Raw genomic sequence first — 20,344 nt, forward strand, 5'->3', positions numbered from 1 at the left:
GTCCAAAATGTCTTGGCATGCTGAAGCATTAAGAGTTCCTTTCACTGGAACTAAGGGTTCAAGCCCAACCCCTGAAAAACAACCCCACACCATAATCCCCCTCCACCAAACTTTACACTTGGCACAAATGCAGTTAGGCAAGTACTGTTCTCCTGGAAACCGCCAAACCCAGACTCGTCCATCGGATTGCCAGACAGAGAAGTGTGATTGGTCACTCCAGAGAACACGTCTCCACTGCTCTAGAGTCCAGTGACGGTGTGCTTTACACCACTGCATCAATGCTTTGCATTGCACTTGGTGATGTAAGGCTTGAATGCAGCTGCTCGGCCGTGGAAACCCATTCCATGAAGCTCTCTATGCATTGTTCTTGAGCTAATCTGAAGGCCACACAAAGATCTGTAGCTATTGACTGTGCTTTTTACGTGGTCTGCCACTTCGTGGCTGAGTTGCTTGTTGTTCCCAATTGCTTCCACTTTGTTATGAGACCACTAACAGTTGACCGTGGAATATTCAGTAGTGAGGAAATTTCATGAATGGACTTATTGCACATGTGGAAACCTATCACAGTACCACGCTTGAATTCACTGAGCTCCTGAGAGTGACCCATTCTTTCACAAATGTTTGTAGAAGCAGTCTGCAAGCCTAGTGCTTGATTTATACACCATGGAAGTGATTGAACACCTGAATTCAATGATTTGGAGGGGTGTCCCAATACTTTTGGCTATAACCTTTATCAAGACATGAACAAAACACTCTCTCTGTCTCCCCCTTCTGGTGCTGTTGCTGATTTATTTATCCTCACTCATAAGTAACAGCATTTCTTTTTTGATTTTCATTTTTCAACATCATTCAACTTCAACTGTTGAAACTTTTGTTTTCATGTTTGTATTTGGTTATGTAGTATGTGTATTGCTTTTCTCTATACTGTCATTCCCAGTGTATAACTGATATAATGTGTTCACAGAACTTCCTAGAGACTTTGAACATCATTTTTTTTTTCATTTATGCAAAACTGAAATAAAAAAAAATAAAAATAAAACTTGTGCAGTGTTCTTTTGTGCAAACATTCTAGCAGCTGTGTGGTGAGCTGTTTTTTCCCCTCAATAATGTATTATTATATTATAAGTTATTATTCTGTGATAATAAAAGCCATGAACCAGCCTATAAATGGGCTAGACATTGTATTAATCGCATCTTTAAAAACCCACATTATCACTTGAACATGGACTCATATTTGTATGAATACGAAAATGTGAGGGGCAGAAAATGTGATCTCAGGTTAGTTCAAGACAATTATTTTACGCCATGTAAAAATGAAGAAAAAGTGTCCTTCAAATAATGAAAATCCAGATCAAACTTCCCAAAAAAACAGGTTAAAAAGCTAAATAATTCTCCATGCTTCAGGATTGGGAATGTTCTTCCATTAAAATGGCTTCCCATCTTCTTCCTTCTCTCCTTATCATCTCCATGACTTTTTCATCAGCTGACACTGTAAGAGGAAAGTGGCAGAGGTAGTGCTCTTTAAAACGGTAAAATCATGATAAAAATGTGAGATTAAAGAGCTGTAATGTGGGTGTTTTGTGCCTGGACCTAATTACGGATATTAGACAGGAAAACTTTGGAGGCTCTGGCATGCTACAATCACTTTTGGGCTCTATACATCCAGTGAAATGTGTTTTAGTTTACTTTTGATCCTCTTAAACCTGTTGTTCATCTCCTGGTATAGTAATTTCAGCACATGGTTAGTGTCCAAACTTATTTCTCATGGACATTCACTTCTCAGCACACTGAGTCTTTCTTCTGGAGCAGCTCTGTGACTTGAGCGCTGTTCTTCTTGTCTGTGTTGTCAAAGACGTGATATCTGCAATTCTCAATCAGCCACTGGAGGGCGTCACCTTCACTCTCAATGTGCTGCTCGATTGATATGTCTTTAAAGGATTAGTTTAAAATGAGCCCAAACTTTACTCACCCTCAAGCCTTCTTAAGTGTATATGACTTTCTTCTTTCTGATTAACACAATCTGAGTTATATTAATAAATATCCTGACGCATCCGAGCTTTATAATGGCAGTGAACGGGACCAACGAGTAGAGCTGAAGAACGTGTCTCCATCCACATCCATCCATCATAAATGTGTACTCCGAATGGGAATAACATCTGAGTTTGAGGGCAGTCCTCATTCTCATTTTATTATTTCTTGCAAAGGCAAAAGCTAAATACAACACTCTATGCCAGCTAAGCTGGAAGTTCCATGGGCCAGATAAATAATTACATTTTAAAGCTTACCCTCTTCTCTATTCAGTATATGTTCTCTCTAAGAAATCAGGTGTCTTCTTTGATCTTCTGAGGACTGTGGTCTGGCGTCAGCTTCCGCTTGCTGCTTGCTTGTATGCTCTTCCTTTCTTCAGCAAAACTACACAACTACTACTCCTACTACCATTACTCAGAGAGCTATAAAGGCCCCAATATTTATATTCTCTTTTGACGCACTTTATCTTTTCGTGTACACCGCATTCACCACACCACTTGGATTACATGAGTACAATCGTATGCCACAGGGTTTGTGCAATAGTCCAGCTTCATTTATGCGAATGATGCTGAGTATCTTCGGTGACATGAACTTCACCCAGCTATTATGCTACTTGGATGATTTATTAGTGTTCTCAGCAACTGAGAAGGAAGCCTTGAGTAGATTAGAAACAGTGTTCCAGAGACTTCACAGGCATAATCTGAAGCTCAGCCCGAAAAAGTGTCACCTTCTGTGAACTTCTGTGAAAGTTTTGGGACACATCATCGAAGGGGGTGGAGTTGCTGTAGAACCTGAAAAGGTGGGTGTGATTTCCCGCATGACCAAGAGTGATCTTATGGAGGATGACGGAGTTACTCCTTCAGTAAAAAGAGTTAAATCCTTCTTGGGGATGGTCTTTTATTCTCAACATTTCATATCAAATTGTTCTGCCATTACCAAACCATTGTTTGCCCTCACTGCTGGTCAGAAGAGGAAGAGTAGAGGAAATGTTACAAAAAAGGCTGGTACTTTTAGAAAATTGAAAGCCTCCGACTGGACGGCAGAGTGTGACGCGAGTTTTAGCGCTCTGAAGGAGAAGCTGTTGAACTGCGCAGTCCTGACGCATCCTGATTTTTCAAGACCCCTGATTTTGTCCATAGATGCTTCTCTAGATGGTTTAGGGGCGGTATTGACTCAAATACCCTTGGGCGAGGACAAAGCAAGGCCCAAAGCTTGATGCTTGCGAACAACGCTGGGTCGCGAAGCTAGCCCCTTATACTTTTGAGATACGTCACATAGCAGGCAACAAGAACATTGTGGCTGATGCTCTTAGTCGAGACCCTTTTTCAAAGACAATCAGTCATAGGCTGCCCAACGAACAGTATGAGAGTCTGCTGTCTGAAGCTGAGGGAGTCAGTGAAGAAGGGATACAGGATACTTTCCGACTGAAAGTTCAATGTCAGCGGCAGGGGTCGGAGACTGACCCAGAAGAGATCTTTCCTGTGGCTAGCTCAGGTACGTGCAGTGATGGTGACGTTCATGCCATTTCTGAAGCTCATGACAATTGGGAGCTGGTAGCACAGTCAAGAGCAGCGCGGTTGATCCAATCTGTTCAGCAGTTTACCCCACTGGACAGTCTGGACGTGTTACCAGAACTCTCCCTACAAGAACTTCAAGAAAGACAAGAACAGGATCCTAACATATCTGTAGTTGTTCCTTTTGTGATTCGCAAAAGAAGGCCTTCTAGACGGGAGAAAGCAAACCTCAACCCAAGTGCACTTTCTCTCGGCACACAATGGGAGAGACTTACCTTCTTGGATGGCATACTTTATCGAGTAGTCAAGGACCCATTGAGTAAGCACAAGAGATATCAATTCAGGGCCAAAGCATTGAGTGGCATTCACGACTTTGCTGGACATCAAGGGCAAGCAAGAACGCTTCATTTAGCGAGGCAGCGGTTTTACTGGCCCAAGATGGAGCGAGACATCAAGTCATATGTTAAATGTTGTCAAAGATGCATTCTTGCTAAAACACCTGAGCCGTCCGCTAGAGCCCCATTGGAGAGTATCAGAACTTCATCACCCATGGAATTGGTATGTTTGGATTTTTGGAGCGCAGAAGACTCTAAGCAGAACTCTGTTGATGTGTTGGTGGTAACAGACAACTTTACAAATCTAGCTCACGCATTTCCATGTGCAAATCAGACGGCTAAGCTAGTGGCCAAGAAGCTGTGGGATCATGTTTTCTGTGTCTATGGCTTCCCTGAACATATACACACCGATAAGGGAGCTAATTTTGAGAGTGGTTTGATTGCAGAGTTACTTAAGTTGTCAGGAGTTGCTAAGTCACATACCACAGTATATCAACCAATGGGTAATGGAGGAACTGAGCGATTTAATAGGACTCTAGGAGCCATGTTGCGTTCTTTGCCCCTCAAAGCTAAACATCAGTGGCCTCAACAAATCCAGACCCTGACATTTGCTTATAATGCCACTGTGCATGAAACGACAGGCTTCCCACCGTTTTACCTCATGTTTGGCCGTGTGCCGAGACTTCCGATAGACGTAATGTTCAAGCAGGTACTTCAAGATCCCGTGGTGGTTGATTACAGTAGTCACGCCAAGACACTACTCACTTATCTCCATGAAGCAGCAACTATTGCACAGCAGCATGCTGTCAAAGAGCAGAAAAAACAAGCTGAGGGATATAACAAAAAAGTAAAGGGCACTCACCTAAGAGGGAGGGAGGAGAAAACTTGCTGACAAGTGGGAGTCAACCATCTATGTTGTCCTGTGATGACAACAGTCGTAGTGCAGAGCCCTGTAAAGTTCAGACGGACTGTTTTAGTCTTGTTAGTGACAGAGCCACTCCCATAGTGGAGACTAGAGACATACCCAATACAGAACTGCCTAGTCAAGAGACTGGAGACGGAGACACTCGGGGCGTAGAAAATACTCAAGAACAAGTTACACGTGCTGGGAGTGTGGTTAAGAAGGTCAATCGTCTTATTGAATCTATGGCACAAAAACAGTTAAAAACTAAATCAATTACAAACTCACTTTTTTTAAGTTCATACCCTCTGATACACATGAGTTTTATCCCTATAACTATAAAGCAATTAATTTGATGTGATTTACAGATCAATTAATTCAAAAGATTTGTGGGTTGAAACCTGTTATGGTGTAAAAGGCATCATTTTATTCTGGGAGATTTTTAAGGCCTGATCACCCTTGAATTTCTCTCAACCTTTTAAGAAGGTAGCATTTATGGCTGAAAAAGATGAAGAGACATTTTGGAAACCCCTGTGAAGTGTATAAGGGAAATTGTTTGTCTTTGGGATTTTGGTAAATTCAGAAGGGGGTGAATGTAACAGGTATTATAATTTGTTTTATTTTAATTCACACAAAATCCTACTTTTTTCAGTTGGGAACTAATGATATATGTATGATAAAAGGAAAAAGAGGGGAAAAAAATGTATTTCTTTGAGTTTTGCGTTTGTCGCAATTGTGACGTCATCACCACGTGGCACGCTCTTGCTTCAGTCCACGGGATGTCTGATCAGAGCAAGGTATTAATTTTGTTCACTCCGGTTAAAAAATGTGTTTTAAGTTAAGTAACCGCTAATTAATTTATATGTATTTTAAGAAGTAAGTGAGTATGCATGAGTGTGTTTATCTTTTCTTTAAATTTGTTTTATTTGCAAAAAGTGAATGGTTTTGTCAATTAAATGCAGAGTGATGTATGTTGGTGTGAAAATTGGCCTGCAAAGCGTGACTGTTAATCTCTTTCTATTCAAATATTTGGCAGGAGCAAGCTGTTCACACATAATCGTCTACATACAACTAATTTAACTGCATTTTTCAACTCAGTTTAATCTGAATATGAGTGTGATGCATTGTACTCATTTCTTGAGTAAGGTATTTTATATAAGAGGTATTAAGTGAGGTATTTTATATAAGACATTATATATATATATATATATATATATATATATATATATATATATATATATATATATATATATATATATATATGATGTGATGTGATTATTAATGATTATGTATATTATTTTCTTTATAGTACTTTATTGTAAATAAGATTCTGTATGTTGTGAGCTCTTGCTTCAGTCCGCGGGATGTCTGAACAGAGCAAGGAGCAGGCTGTTCACACAAAATTGTCTACATACAACTAATTTAACTGCATTTTTCAACTCATGCAGATTTTGCCTCTTGAAAAGAAAGATCTACTGAACCAGCAGACCGACTCCAGTCTTTATTTCACACCCACAACACACAACGCAGGGGGGGTAGCCGAGTCTGAGTGAAACTGACACATGGGGCCCAAACCGGCTACATATGCACATATTACCTGCCTGTGTCAATTGCTGGGTTATTTGTCTATCACCTTTTTTACTTGCGTCAGTACATTTCCTATTCGGTTTTAAGCAAAACACACATTTTTTATTATATATATATTTTTTTATCATATTTCTACCTTGATAGACATTTATTTCCTAACTGTCTTCATTCTTATCAGTTACACACAACAATGCTTCTATCCCCCAGAACACTCCATTTCTCTTGACAGCAGATCTAAAAATTTTAGTTTCCCATAAGTTCAGAACATGACAAATAATCAGAACAGAATGAAACAAAAATGTCTTTCGCTTTTCTTTAAACAGTTTTTCTTGCCCTTTTTAAACTCAGTTTTTGTGGTCTGCCATTACCAACAGTAAATGACCTCAGTTACTCTGTAATTCACCCTAAAATTGCCAGATTGGCATTAAAACATGTTCCTGTCTCAACTTCCTGACATTCATCACATAAACATCTTTAATATTTCCCATAGCATACAATTTAGTTATTAATGTCCCATTCTCAAATGAGATAAAATGATCTGACTGCATAAACTGCTTAGACTAAATTAGTCATTTAATTTAATAAGACTGGTAATAACTTTTTATAGTCAGTACAGATTGATCTAATTTAAATCTGAAAAGTTGGTCAAACTAGTTCTTTAAGACTTTAAGTCTTAATATACACTCTTAAAAATAAAGGATCTTTATTGGGATCAACAGTTCCACAAAGAACCTTTAAAATCCATGGAATCTTTCCATTACATAAAACGTTCTTTACAGTGAAAAAAAGGATTTTTAGGTTGCTAAAATGTTCCACTATTTGGAGCCTTTATTTTTAGGAGTGTATGTTTATGCAGCTGGCTTCCTGATATTATGTTTGATGTTTTTTTATCCTGTAAAAATGTTTTTCATGTTTGCATTGAAAAACAATAAGAAACAGCAGCGCAGAGTCATCACATCATCTATAACAGAACTTGGCCAAAAGATTCGTTATTCTACGTCAGCACATCCAGACCTTGTTTACTGGTAAGTGTGAAAGACCCTGAAAACACACACACACACACACATTGCAAATACTGAGCTTTCAATATGAGCATGAGGCTTTTTCACTTCCACATTCTTTGAGGACAAAGAGATAAAGTCTGTTCCCCGATGAACTAAAATAATGCTGTAAACATAACATAAGATCATGATGTAACATAAACCCTATAAATGATAACAAAAGAATTCTGCGAATCAATTAAATTATAAGATGACTTGTTTTTTTTTTGTTGTTTTTTTTTGGTACATGCCATGGTATTTTGATAAGTATGGAACAGTATTTTACTGTACAATTACATGAAATGTAAGGTTTGAACTTTAACAGCATTCACCTGTAAACGGTAAGGGAATTAGAATAGTTAGAATTCTTAAAATCAGAATATTTTTTACAGTAGGGCTTCTGTTATAACAGGACATAGAGCAAATAATTCAAATTACGTGTTCACAGTACTCTTACAACTTATTATAACTGCCTTCACAGAAAACAACATTACAGGACTTCATGCTTTCACTTTCAGTTGTAGTCATCTATATAAGGAGCAGCGGTCCTGATCAAGACACACTCCACCCGCGACGCTCCACCAAAGCCCTGCTGAGATTTTGTGAGACCTTGTGACACCCAAAAAATGTCTGACCAACAATTGAGCTACCATGGACATGAAGATAAAGAAGAATATGGTGAGTGCAATATAAAAGTTGGTCTATATTTAGTAACATTGAAAAAAAAGGAGGTATTTCTATATGTAGTAGGTCAGTCATATTTAGAAAAAAATCTGAAGTATGTGTTTTTATCAAACACACACATATTTTATATATATATTTTATATTAAAATAAAAACATATGACAAAAATAACGTGCTAATTTCTGCTATTAATATTTTCTGTTTAACGCATACAAAATATTTTGAATATTGAAGGTTTTTTTCCTGGCATCCAGAGCAAAAAGCACATGAACAACACACCGACAGACAAGACTTATTATTACTTTTGATATAAATCAGCTTTTTTAAATTATGTAAGTCTTATTATGAAATTCAAATGATAAATTTATCAAATTCAAACGATAAATACATTTATAAAATTTATTTAGATACTACTTATAGTACATTTGAACCCATAGTGTATACAAGTGGCAAACTAAATAAATTTTTTAAATATAGTATATTAAAAGCATATTTTAGTTCATATTTCATGCTGTCTCAAAATAGCACGGTTGAATACACTTAGATGTTCTTAAGATGATCTTAAGAAGTACTAAAGAAGAATTTTTAGTATATTAAGTACAAAATTAGCACACAAAAAATAGAGCACTTTAAGTACATTATAAATGTACTTTTTTTTTTACCTGGGAGTTCAAGTGAACTGATCATCACTTCCTCTTTACTACTAGTTATAGCATGAAATAAATCCCCAAAATTCATATAAAGCTTGATGTTTTTTCTAATTGTCTGTATCTATTAGCACTGCATTATACCTAATCTGTTTTATTTGTAGATGAAGAATGTGACGTACCTCATGAGAAAAAGCAAAAGACAGGAAGACACAAGATAACATGGAAAAACAAAAAGGGTGGTACAAAAAAGCCCAGGGTGCAACTTGCCTCAGTTAATGTTGATGTGATCGACACGCTTAATATGATTGACACATATGACAGACCAGGAAATGCCTATGCAGAAAGCAACTATGCTCGAAGTGGAACATATTCGGCAGCTTTTGAAAATGAACCAGGAAAGAGGATTCCCAAGATTGGAGCTTATGCAGAAGCAGGAGTTGGACGAGCTCGTGCTGAATTCAGTGTATCCGAGGCTGAAGCTAAAGGTCCCAACGCCTCAGCTGGAGCTGAAGCCAGTGTGATTGGAGTCGCAGCAATGGCTCGAGCTGAAATTGTCAGCGCATCGGCTAAAGCCGGTCCAGTTGGTGCGAAACTGGGACTTGGATTTGATACGGGTGCATCTGCTGGTCTGGGAGGGGTGGAGGCCAAATTCCTGGGAACTGGATTCTCGATTGGTCCAAAAACTGGTATATCTGTTCTGGGTTCAGAAGTAAAAGTGTCTTGTGTAGTAGACTACAGGTAGTACATGTAGTCCTACAGGTATGAATTACTTTTGAATATTATATGTGAAACCACCTGAGTTTTTTTTATACTTTAACAATATAGTAATGTGTTTCATTTTATATTTATCTACAACTGTTGAGACTTGTTTTGATTTGAAAATAAATATATCTGGTTATGCTTATGCAGGTATGTGTATTGCTTTTCCAGTACTGTCATTCCCAGTGGATATGATTGTAGGGTGAAACCTGGAAAAAAATAAACTTTACCCATTTTTAATACAGTATCTGTATTGTTGTTGAGTTATAAATATGCATTATTATACTTCAACAATATGGAAACATATAATGTTTTATTTCTATGTTATAATCCTACAACTGTTGAAACTTTTGTTTAAGAATAAATGTTTGTATTTGGTTATGCAGGTATGTGTATTGCTTTTCTTTATACTGTCACTCCCTGTGTATATCTTGTGTGTTCACAAAACTTTCTAGAGATTTTGGCATCATATTTTTTTCATTTATGCAATAAACTGAAAAAAAAAATTGAGAAACAGTTGTATTTGTCTTTGTATGTTAGATGCAGCTGTTTATTTATTTTATTTTTTTTCATTATTTCATCATTATGGCAAAAGATATAAAGAGGTAAAAAGTTCTATAGCTCTTGATAAGTTATTATTATGTGATAAAAGTCATTCTCACAGGTCTCATAATGCTAATGAGAAGCAATATGCAATCTCTTAATATCTGCAGAATTGAACCAGCACTAAATGGGGTGGACATTAGTACTTGTAAATGCACAAATAAACCCTGTTTCAGGGTCTGAACATCAGGGGAGCTGAAAGATTTCCATTTCCTCTCACTCTCTGAGTTCTTTCAGCTAATAGCCTCTACTGTATATACAGTAGGCCTGCCTTTAAGAATGTTGATGATTTTGGATTGAAACATGTACTATATAATCAAATTATATTTGCTTCTTATGTGTTGTGTGCAAATTTATTTTATCAGAATACATCTTATTAAAATCAACCACAGGAACCAGGGTCTAAATGAAGTTCTGGGTAAATATTTCCCCCTCAGAAAGCCCTTGCTCACGAGGTAGTTCTTTATCAAAGTTCAGGAACGTTCAGGGGTGGGACTTGGGCGCTGAACATGCTGTTTGGTTGAGTTGACGCAGCATTTTATTTCAACCACCATTTTTAAAAGTCTGTTGCGATGCATGCTGTTCAATTGTTTGTTATTCGAATCAACAGTGGAGTTTACAAAATACGACCGATGGACTGACGACGAGGTTCAGGCTTTATTAAAGGATTAGTTCACTTTCAAATAAAATTTTCCTGATAATTTACTCACCCCGTGTCATCCAAGATGGAATTATCAAGACAATTTTATTTGAAAGTGAACTAATCCTTTAAGCTTATATGACAAAATCCAGTGGGAACTGGAAAGTCACATAATCCTACGGTACTTTAGACCACAACCCTTTTCCTTACCTCGACTTCTGCTCTAAATCTCATACAGAAGGGTTCGAGGTATAGAAAGGAAAGCTGAATCTTGATTCAGAAGTTTACCTTAAGCAAATGTGCACACATGTAGTATATATAGAGAGAGTTTTATTCTACAAACTGTGTTTTATGTCTTTTTATGTCTCTGGATCTTAGACAACTAAGGATGAAGCTTGTTCCACAACCAAATGAACGCACCTCAACACAGTATCACTTTTACATATTTCCATCTGTGAATATGAATATGAAAATTTGAGGGGTAAAAATGGTGTAGATCTCAGGAAATAAATTGGTTCAAGATTTTATGCTATATAAAAATGAAGAAAAAATGTAGCCTTCAATTAATGAAAATCCAGATTAAATTTGAAGACCTTTTGGGTCGAAACATTGTTCAATTTAATTCTAATAAACTGATCTTTGGGAGCAGCAGTGGCAGCGTGACAATATGTCCTCTATTAGACTAGAATGTAGGTCATTTTTTAGTTGTTTTTGCATGGCAGAAAAAAAGTATAAAATCATATTAAAAATGTGGAGCTGTAATGAGGGTGTATTGTGCTTGGACCTAATAATTGTTTATATATTATGGGTATAAGATACTTTTTAACAGTGAAACTTACAGTTTGGAGGATCTGGCATGCTACGATCACTTTTGGCCTCTATACATCCAGTGAAATCCATACCTAAGTGTTTTGTTTACCTTTGATCCTCTTAAACCTGCTTTTCATCTCCTGGTATAGTAATTTCAGCACATGGTTAGTGGTTTCTTGCTGTTTGAGTCTCGTGGACAATCTCTTCTTCAGCAGTTTTGAGAGAGAACAGACTGTTTCCATCTCATGGATCTTCTGGAGCAGATCTGTGACTTGAGCTCTTTTCTTCTTGTCTGTGTTGTCAAAGACGTGATATCTGTTCCTGCATTTCTCAATCAGCCACTGGAGGGCGTCACCTTCACTCTCAATGTGCTGCTCGATTGATATATCTGGAATCCTGTCTCTCCATGTGAACAGAACTATAGTGTGTCTCCAGACGTCTTCTGCAAATACAGCTATTTTCCACAATGATTCTCATTTGTTCTTCCTGATATGGTGTATCTGCTGGAATCACAAACAGCATGGCATGAGGGAATTACTTACACTCTAATAAAATACAACTGAATTTGCAAAATACTTCCACCATCCAAAACGATCATCTTCCTTTTCTCTACAGTTCTGAAGTCTCGTTCCCATTCCGGTTCTTTCTCTATGTCAAATTCATCACATATTCAACCAAACTGCATTGTCTTGTGACCTCAGTGGCCTGCTGGGATGAATCATTCATTGAAGTGATGAATAAATACAGATCTTTGACAAAAGCACCTCAACAACATTCTGCACTAAAAGAAAGTTACAATGAACAAGTTTAAGTTATGAACCTGCTGGTAGATGTTGTAACTACATCATTTTGCAGTCAATACTTCTTCACTGACAAATTCTAGCTGTTTCTGATAAAATACATTTGAAAGCAACACATGAGCATATTGATTATATAGTAGATGTTTCACCACAATCATCAAATATTAAAAACCATACAACTGAATATATAGTAGCATTGTTAATATTCATCTAATATTTATTCACAATTAATTACAGAAAATTTGCAATTAATTATTTTATTTTATTATTTTTTTATTGATTGACAGCACTGGTCCAGTTGGTGTGAAAGTGGGACTTGGTCATTCTCTAAATATGTCCATAATCTGTAAATGTTAATTATGACTAAATGTCTTTTATTTTATTCTTACATTTTTATTACCGTTTCTTGTTGTATTTAATTATTATATTTTAAATTATTAAACTTGAGGCTGTTGCAGAAAAGGGTTCAGTGTTACCTAAAGTTTCTAAAGGTGAAATATCATATAATTTCCCATAAGTTCAGAACATGACAAATAATCAGAACAGAGTGAAACAAAAATGTCTTCCTCTTTTCTTTAAAGGTTTTTCTTGCCCTGTTTTTGTGGTCCACCCCTACCAACACATGACCAACAGTAAATTACCTCAGTAACTGTAAATCACCCTAAAATTGCCAGATTGGCATTAAAACAACTTCCTGACATTCATCACATAAAGGTTTCATGTTTCCCATAACATACAATTTAGTTATTAATGTCCCGTTCTCAAATGAGATAAAATGATCTGACTGCATAAACTGCTTAGACTAGTCTAAAAGTCATCTAATTTAATAAGACTGGTAATAACTTTTTAAAGTCAGTGCAGATTGGATGTGAAAAATAAGAGTTGGTCAAACTAAGACAGTCTTAATATACACTCTTAAAAACAAAGGATCTTTATTGGGATCAACAGTTCCACAAAGAACCTTTAACATCCATGGAATCTTTCCATTACATAAAAGGTTCTTTATAGTGGAAAAAGTATTTTTAGGTTATTAAAATTTTCCACCATTTGGAACCTTTCAATTTCAATTCAATTTACATTTATTTGTAGCGTTTTTCACGATACATTTCGTTTCAAAGCAGCTTTTCAGAGAATGCATGTCAACATTACAATTTAGAGAATGCAGTTAGCTAATAATATAATAATTAAGGCAATTAATTTACAATCACTGTTAGCAGTTTAACTGAAGGTAGAAGCAATGAGCTTGAAAAATGAATTACATAAACAATAATAAAGAAATTTGGGAATATGCATTTTTAGGAGTGTATGTTTATGCAACTGGCCTCCTGATATTAGTTTGATGTTCCTTTTCATCCTGTAGAAATGTTTTTCATGTTTACATTGAAAATCAATAAGAAAAAGCAGCGCTTACTGTAAACAGCACAGAGTCATTGCATCATCTCCAACAGAACTTGGCCCAAAAGATTCATTATTCTTACGTCAGGACAGTCAGACCTCTAAGTGTGAGATTCCCTGAAAACACAGAGACTGAACACACACACACACACACACAAATGCTGAGCTTTCAATATCAGCATGAAACTGTTTCACTTCCACATTCTGTGCAGGAAATCCTCAAGATGAGGATGAAGTGAGAAAGTCTGTTCCCTGATAAAAGCCTCTGCAAATTGTAAATGTCAATGTAAAATGTATGTTCTTCCAAGTGATGAAGATTCCCAAGCACACTTCTGTAAACACACACACATGTGCACTAAAAGTAAAGGATCCAAATGAGGATTTTCAGTTGCGTTGCTTCACTGCCTTTCACAAATCCTCTCCCGTGACCTCGTGGGATAGTAAAGTGTCCATCGTATCTTGTCTGACACTACAGACTACTTACCTTTTAAATTCTGTTCTGGGTCCAGAAGTAAAAGAGTCATGTGCAATCATGTAGTCATACATATCAACTTTTGAATATTTGTTATTTGTGAAACCATTAAGACAAAAACCTGACTTTTTATACTTTAACAATACAGTAACATGTTTTATTTTATAATTCTACAACTGTTGAGACTTAAGCATATTTGGTTATGCAGGTATGTGTATTTTCTCATCAGTAATGTCATTCCCAGTGGATATGGTTGTTTGGTAAAAAATGAAAAATAAAAAAATAAACTTTACCCATTTTTAATATTGTCATTTCCAGTGGATATCTTTCTAGAGATTTTGGACTTTTGCCATCATATTTTTTCCATTTATGCAATAAACTGAAAACAAAAAAAAAAACTTTCTATAAGAAACAGCTGCATTTGTATTTCCATGAATTTCCATTAGGTGCAGCTGTTTATTTAAATTATGTTTTATTGATTCATTATTTCATCATTATTTATAATTTTATCCACTAAATGAGCTCATTTCAAATTTGATGCCTGCTACAGGTCTCAAAAAAGTTGGCACGGGGGCAACAAATGGCTGAAAAAGCAAGAAATTTTGAAAAGATTCAGCTGGGAGAATATCTAGCAACTAATTAAGTTAATTGATATCAGGTCTGTAGCATGATTAGCTATAAAAGGGATGTCTTATAGAGGCAGAGTCTCTCAGAAGTAAAGATGGGCATTGCTGTGAAAAAGTGCGTTAAAAGATTGTGGAATACTTTAAAAACAATGTTCCTCAAGGTCAAATTTCAAAGGCTTTGCAAATCTTATCATCTACAGTGCATAACATCATCAAAAGATTCAGAGAAACTGGAGAAATCTCTGTGCGTAAGGGACAAGGCCGAAGACCTTTATTGGATTCCCGAGGTCTTCTGCATGATTGTGTCAATGACATTTCTAAATGAGCCCAGGAACAACTGTAGGTAAACACAATCCGCCGTGCCATCTGCAGATGCCAACTAAACCTCTGTCGGTAAACACAATCCGCCGTGCCATCTGCAGATGCCAACTAAAGCTCTATCATGCAAAAAGGAAGCCATATTTGAACATGGTCTAAAAGCTCTGTCTGTCCTGTGGGCAAAGGCTCATTTAAAATGGACTGTTTCCACGTAGAAAAGTGTTCTATAGTCAGACGAGTCCAAATTTGACATTCTTTTTGGAAATCACGAACGCCGTGTCTAAAGGCTAAAGAGGAAGGAGGCCTTCGCCTTCCAGCGTGTTATCAGCGTTCAGTTCAAAAGCCAGCATCTATGATGGTATGGGGGTGCATAAGTGCATATGAGCAGCTTGCATGTTTTGGAAGGCACTATGAATGCTGAAAGGTATATGTATAAAAGGCTTTAGTATGTTAAAAGCACATTTTAGTTCATATTCATGGTGTCTCAAAATAACACAGTTGAGTACACCAAGATGTTCTTAATATTATCTTAAGAAGCACTAAAGAAGAATTTTTAGTATATATATTAGTGTGCAAAAATATAGCACTTCAAGTACATTATGAAAGTGTACTTTTTTCACCTGGGAAGTTCTCCACACTTCCATAGTGTCTGAAAATGCACACGTTCTCTACACATGGCTCTACAAATAATAAACAACCCCTGCAAGCACAATAAGATAAGACATATAGGCAACATCTTTTCCATTCAAGGCTGTTTTTTTCAGGACTTCACTGGAACAGAACATGTAAACTGCATCTGCAGAGCAAAGATATGAACTTGTACACATGATTCACTGTCATAGTTTAACATAAAGAAACAAATCATGCTATAAATCGCAAAAAAGAATTACACATACTAAGGATGGATGCTCACACACAGCATCCAACTGGTACTTTACTGCTAAAGTTACAACTTCACATACCAGAAAAATGCCAGGACTGATTTAATATGTAGTTTACTGGCAAGTGTGAAAGCCCAAAAAACACAGAGAGACTTTACTTTCAATATGAGGATGAGTCCTTTTCACTTCCACATTCTGTGAAGGAAATCCTCAAGTAGAGGACAAGTAAGCTCTTACAAGCGAGGAAGAGCATGTGAGATTCCTAAGCACACTTCTCTAAACACACACGTGCAATAAAAATAAAGGTTCAAAATGGGGGTGTAAGAGCTGTTGTTTAGATGTTGTGCATTTGTTTCATAATTAATTCATTAGGGCCAGAGCACAGGTGGTGCGAGGAACCTATTGTAATTGCTCAGTCAATTCTTATTCTTCTACGAAATTAATCACATTTTTGAAGGCCCAAACATGCTTAAAAACTCATGAAATTTTGCACACGCATCAGAAGTTGTGGAAATTTACATGGAAATGTACACAACAATGGTATTTTGGGGGCCTGAAAATGCAAACTTTTGAAAAGATTAAAACTGCAAGTTTTTGAAAATGATACCGTTATCGCCTCTGTGTAAATTATAAATCATGAATTACGTGTTCAGTCAATAGGCACGTAGTGTTTCTTGACAAAGTGACATCGCCAACTACTGGCCTGGCAGCAGAATACGGCGTTTTAGTTGTTTTTGAGGATCTGTGTGAACGGGGATCATTTTGACAAAGTTGTCGTCTGTACACAAATAAAACACAAAGGAAAAACTTTTCCATCATTGTCATTTAAACATACCCTTATAGGAAGAAGAACATTTTAAATATCTAAAATAATAAAAAAAAAGCCAGGATAACAGAAAACGGCTTGACCTAGTTTAATCAGCACACCCTGGCTTAGTCCATTGCACGTTTGTTGAGCCAGAATGAGTACATACAGCTAGTACATCAATCAAACCAGGTTTAGGATAAGTGCACGTTCATGGCATACTTAAACAGACCACAGGATCAATCACATAATCAATGATGCGAAAATGGATACAACCCGTGCGGCATACTTCTCGCCAACTGAGCAACAGCTTCTAATGAAAACATATGAAGAGGTGAAACTTATAATCAGTGTGGCCAACTAATTTTCAGTTGCTAAAGGTGGGTCGATTTGTTGCTAAAAGTAATAGTAATAAAAATATCTTTATGATCAGTTATTTGTATTTTCTTATTAACTAGTAAAACTAGAGATTTTGAGCAATTATAGTTTTAAGCAATGCATTATTGGTTAGTTGTGTGCTAAACTCTAAGAAAATTACGTAAAAATAGAGCAGAGCAATATGAAGGAATTTTCCATATTAATTTTTCCCAGGTGTTTTAACTGTGTTTTAAATTACGCATTGCATTTTGTGTTAGGTAATGAAAGGATTAAAGGATAGGCTAAATCAAAACAAACTGCAATAATATATGAATTCATCAAACCTCTGACAGCAATATGAACAGCAGTATCTCATAATAGCAGTAAAATAACAGTAGGCATACTTAGATGGATGACAGCATACTGTATATAGTATTTTAATGCAGGATAATTAAAATGATGCAACATATTTACAGAAGACCACTGAGTGACTAAAACACATTCATTTCCAGTAGGATTGACAGCGGAACTAACAGGTAAATCACTAGGATTAATCTTAGCCTGGTTGTTAGTCTGCTCTGCAGAATAAATCTTCATATAGTAACTTAATTTAGCCTGCTTTCATGCAACTGAGTCAGGGCTAAATTCAGCCAGGATAGCTGGAAAATCCTAGCCTGGGTGCCAGCCCGAACCCCGCCCACAACATTTTTTGGACGGGAAGTTCGGTCTGGACTTGATCCATTGTGGAGTAAAGCTGCATTCACGTCACCTCGTATTTACCGGAATCTTGAAATGACAACACGTGACGTTATATTCGGAGCTGTTCACGTCCATTTGGTCCTTGGACTGGGAATTATGCATTTCCATGGCACTACTATCAACGCCTAATAAATCAATCTACAGCGGTCAGGTGGTACAGCGGCCACGTGGTACATCTGGGAGCTTTCAAAAAACTCCCAGCTTACAAGCTGTAATTACGAGCTCTACGAGGACGTGAACGCTTTTTACAAGCTAGAATCTTGTAACTACAGGAATTACGAGGCCGCGTGAACGCACCTAAATTATGCTCGGCTCCCAGAAGGCCGAGCCAATCAAATTGCCAGGGCAGGCTTTAATCGATGATGGACAGGCTATCTGCGGTTACGTAACCACCCACGTCATCAAAGAGCGCTTGGGGAGTTTGATTGACAAGCGATCTAACCAATCAGAACGCCGCATCCGCCATTTTGTCCAACAAAGCAGTCAGGAGTTAGAAGATTAATATCGGTGGAGTTAAACTTGAAAAATTGTGCATATTGACGTCTTTCCGCGTTTGAAACAACATTCATTCTCATGTTCATTCATGTTTATTTGATGCTATAAATGGACTAGTAGTAAGAGCTGCAATCTGTCACGAACATGGTCACGACACATTAAAGAGCCACAAAACAGTTTTTATTGTTTGAATTTTTTTAATAACTACACAGTTTGAAAGCTGGGACTTTGTTTAATATCATAAGTAACCTGCTCTGTCTCGTCTGTCGATGTGTTGTCAGTTTCTTCTTTGCTCCGCGATGTATTTTTCACTCTGTGTGGCGTGACAGCGCCATGGCTTGTCGCAAGCAACAGTAACTAAGGGGGACGAGTCTTTGCAAAAGGTCAATTAGTTTACAACAATGATGGCTGTTGAAGAACTGAGATGTGTAGATTCCGCCATCACGTCCGTTATAGAAGATATCGACAGCACATTAATTTTAAAAGAGGAACAGAGGACCGCGATCAAGGCATTTGTTGATGGGAAAGATGTCTTTGCCGTCCTTCCTACGGGATTCGGCGAAAGTTTGATTTATCAGCTGGCCCCGATGGTCGCTAAGAAGAGTTCTGTTGACAACTATGCGTCGCTCAACATACGTCACTTACTCTGTAGCTCTGATTGGTTGTAGGTCTATCCAATTGAGGTCTTTCCTGGATCGGTTGAAATACGCCCCCATAATCAAAGCCCAATGGAGCAGTATCAGACTCATATTCTGACTAGAATTGAGTATGACCACGTCAGGCTAGGAAAATCCCAGCTTAATCCCTTATCTTGCTTTTGTGCAATACCCCTCAGGACATAACAAATATTGTTTATGTTTATTGTACCATTACCACTTGCATCTGTGCAAATGTCTTAAGTTTTAAATGACATTAAGACCATAGTGAATTCAAAGAGATCAAGGGCAAAGCTCAATTGCACTTTCACTTTCAGTTGGTGTTGTACTATAAATAAGGACGGAGCAGCAGTCCTGATCAAGACACAGCTCCACCCTTGACACTCCACCAAAGCCCTGCTGACAACATCTGACTCTCAAAAATGTCTGAAAAACTACAATTAAGCAACCCTGGACATGAAGAAGAACCTGGTAAGTGCATTTTAAGTCTTTATTTACTAAAAAAAAATTATTTACTTATAAAATGTTTCATTTTCTAACTGTGGTATATGTATAAATATTATGTGTCTGAATATTCATAGGTCATTTATGTCATATATAAAATAAAAAATATTTTTATTTAAAATAAAAAATGTATTTAAAATAAAAACATATATAAAATATATTATTTCTAACATATTATGAAGATTCAGAAGATCACTTTACTTTCTTTTAAGAGTTCTTTTGAACAATTAGAGCCGTTGTGTCACATTGACAATGCTGTGAAATGCGTGAAATCATCAGTTCATATAAAGCTAGTTGTTTTTCTGTAAATGTCTGTATCTATCTGCATTACATCAAAGCTCATATGTTTAATTTGCAGATGAAAAAAAGCCAAGTGTTCAATTTGCATCCGCTCATCAGTATGCTAGAGCTGGAGCATATGCATCAGCTTTTGAAGACAAACCAGGAAAGAGGATTCCCAATGCTGGAGCTCGTAGTGAATACAGTATATTTGAGACTGAAACCAAAGGTCCCAGCGCCTCAGCTGGTGCTGAAGCCAGTCCGGTTGGAGTCGGAGCAATGGCTCGAGCTGAACTTTACAGTGCATCAGCTAAAGCCGGTCCAGTTGGTGTGAAAATGGGACTTGGAGTTGATACGGGTGCATCTGTTGGTGTGGGAGGGGTGGAGGTCAAATTCCTGGGAACTGGATTCTCAGTTTAAAAACAAATGTTTGTATTTGGTTATGTA

At 37.0% G+C, this 20,344-nt stretch overlaps 1 protein-coding gene across 1 annotated transcript; it reads left to right on the top strand.

Moving 5' to 3' along the window:
* Positions 1 to 7,976: 7,976 nt before the first annotated feature.
* On the top strand, positions 7,977 to 9,721 carry LOC137020934 (uncharacterized). Its single transcript, XM_067387065.1, has 2 exons — positions 7,977 to 8,083; positions 8,900 to 9,721. Exons 1-2 carry the CDS (start codon positions 8,032 to 8,034, stop codon positions 9,478 to 9,480), a joined length of 633 nt encoding a protein of 210 aa, XP_067243166.1. The 5' UTR covers positions 7,977 to 8,031; the 3' UTR covers positions 9,481 to 9,721.
* The last annotated feature ends 10,623 nt before the right edge of the window (positions 9,722 to 20,344 follow it).

Source organism: Chanodichthys erythropterus, chromosome 6 (genome assembly GCF_024489055.1).
Source record: "Chanodichthys erythropterus isolate Z2021 chromosome 6, ASM2448905v1, whole genome shotgun sequence".
Lineage (NCBI taxonomy): Eukaryota > Metazoa > Chordata > Actinopteri > Cypriniformes > Xenocyprididae > Chanodichthys > Chanodichthys erythropterus.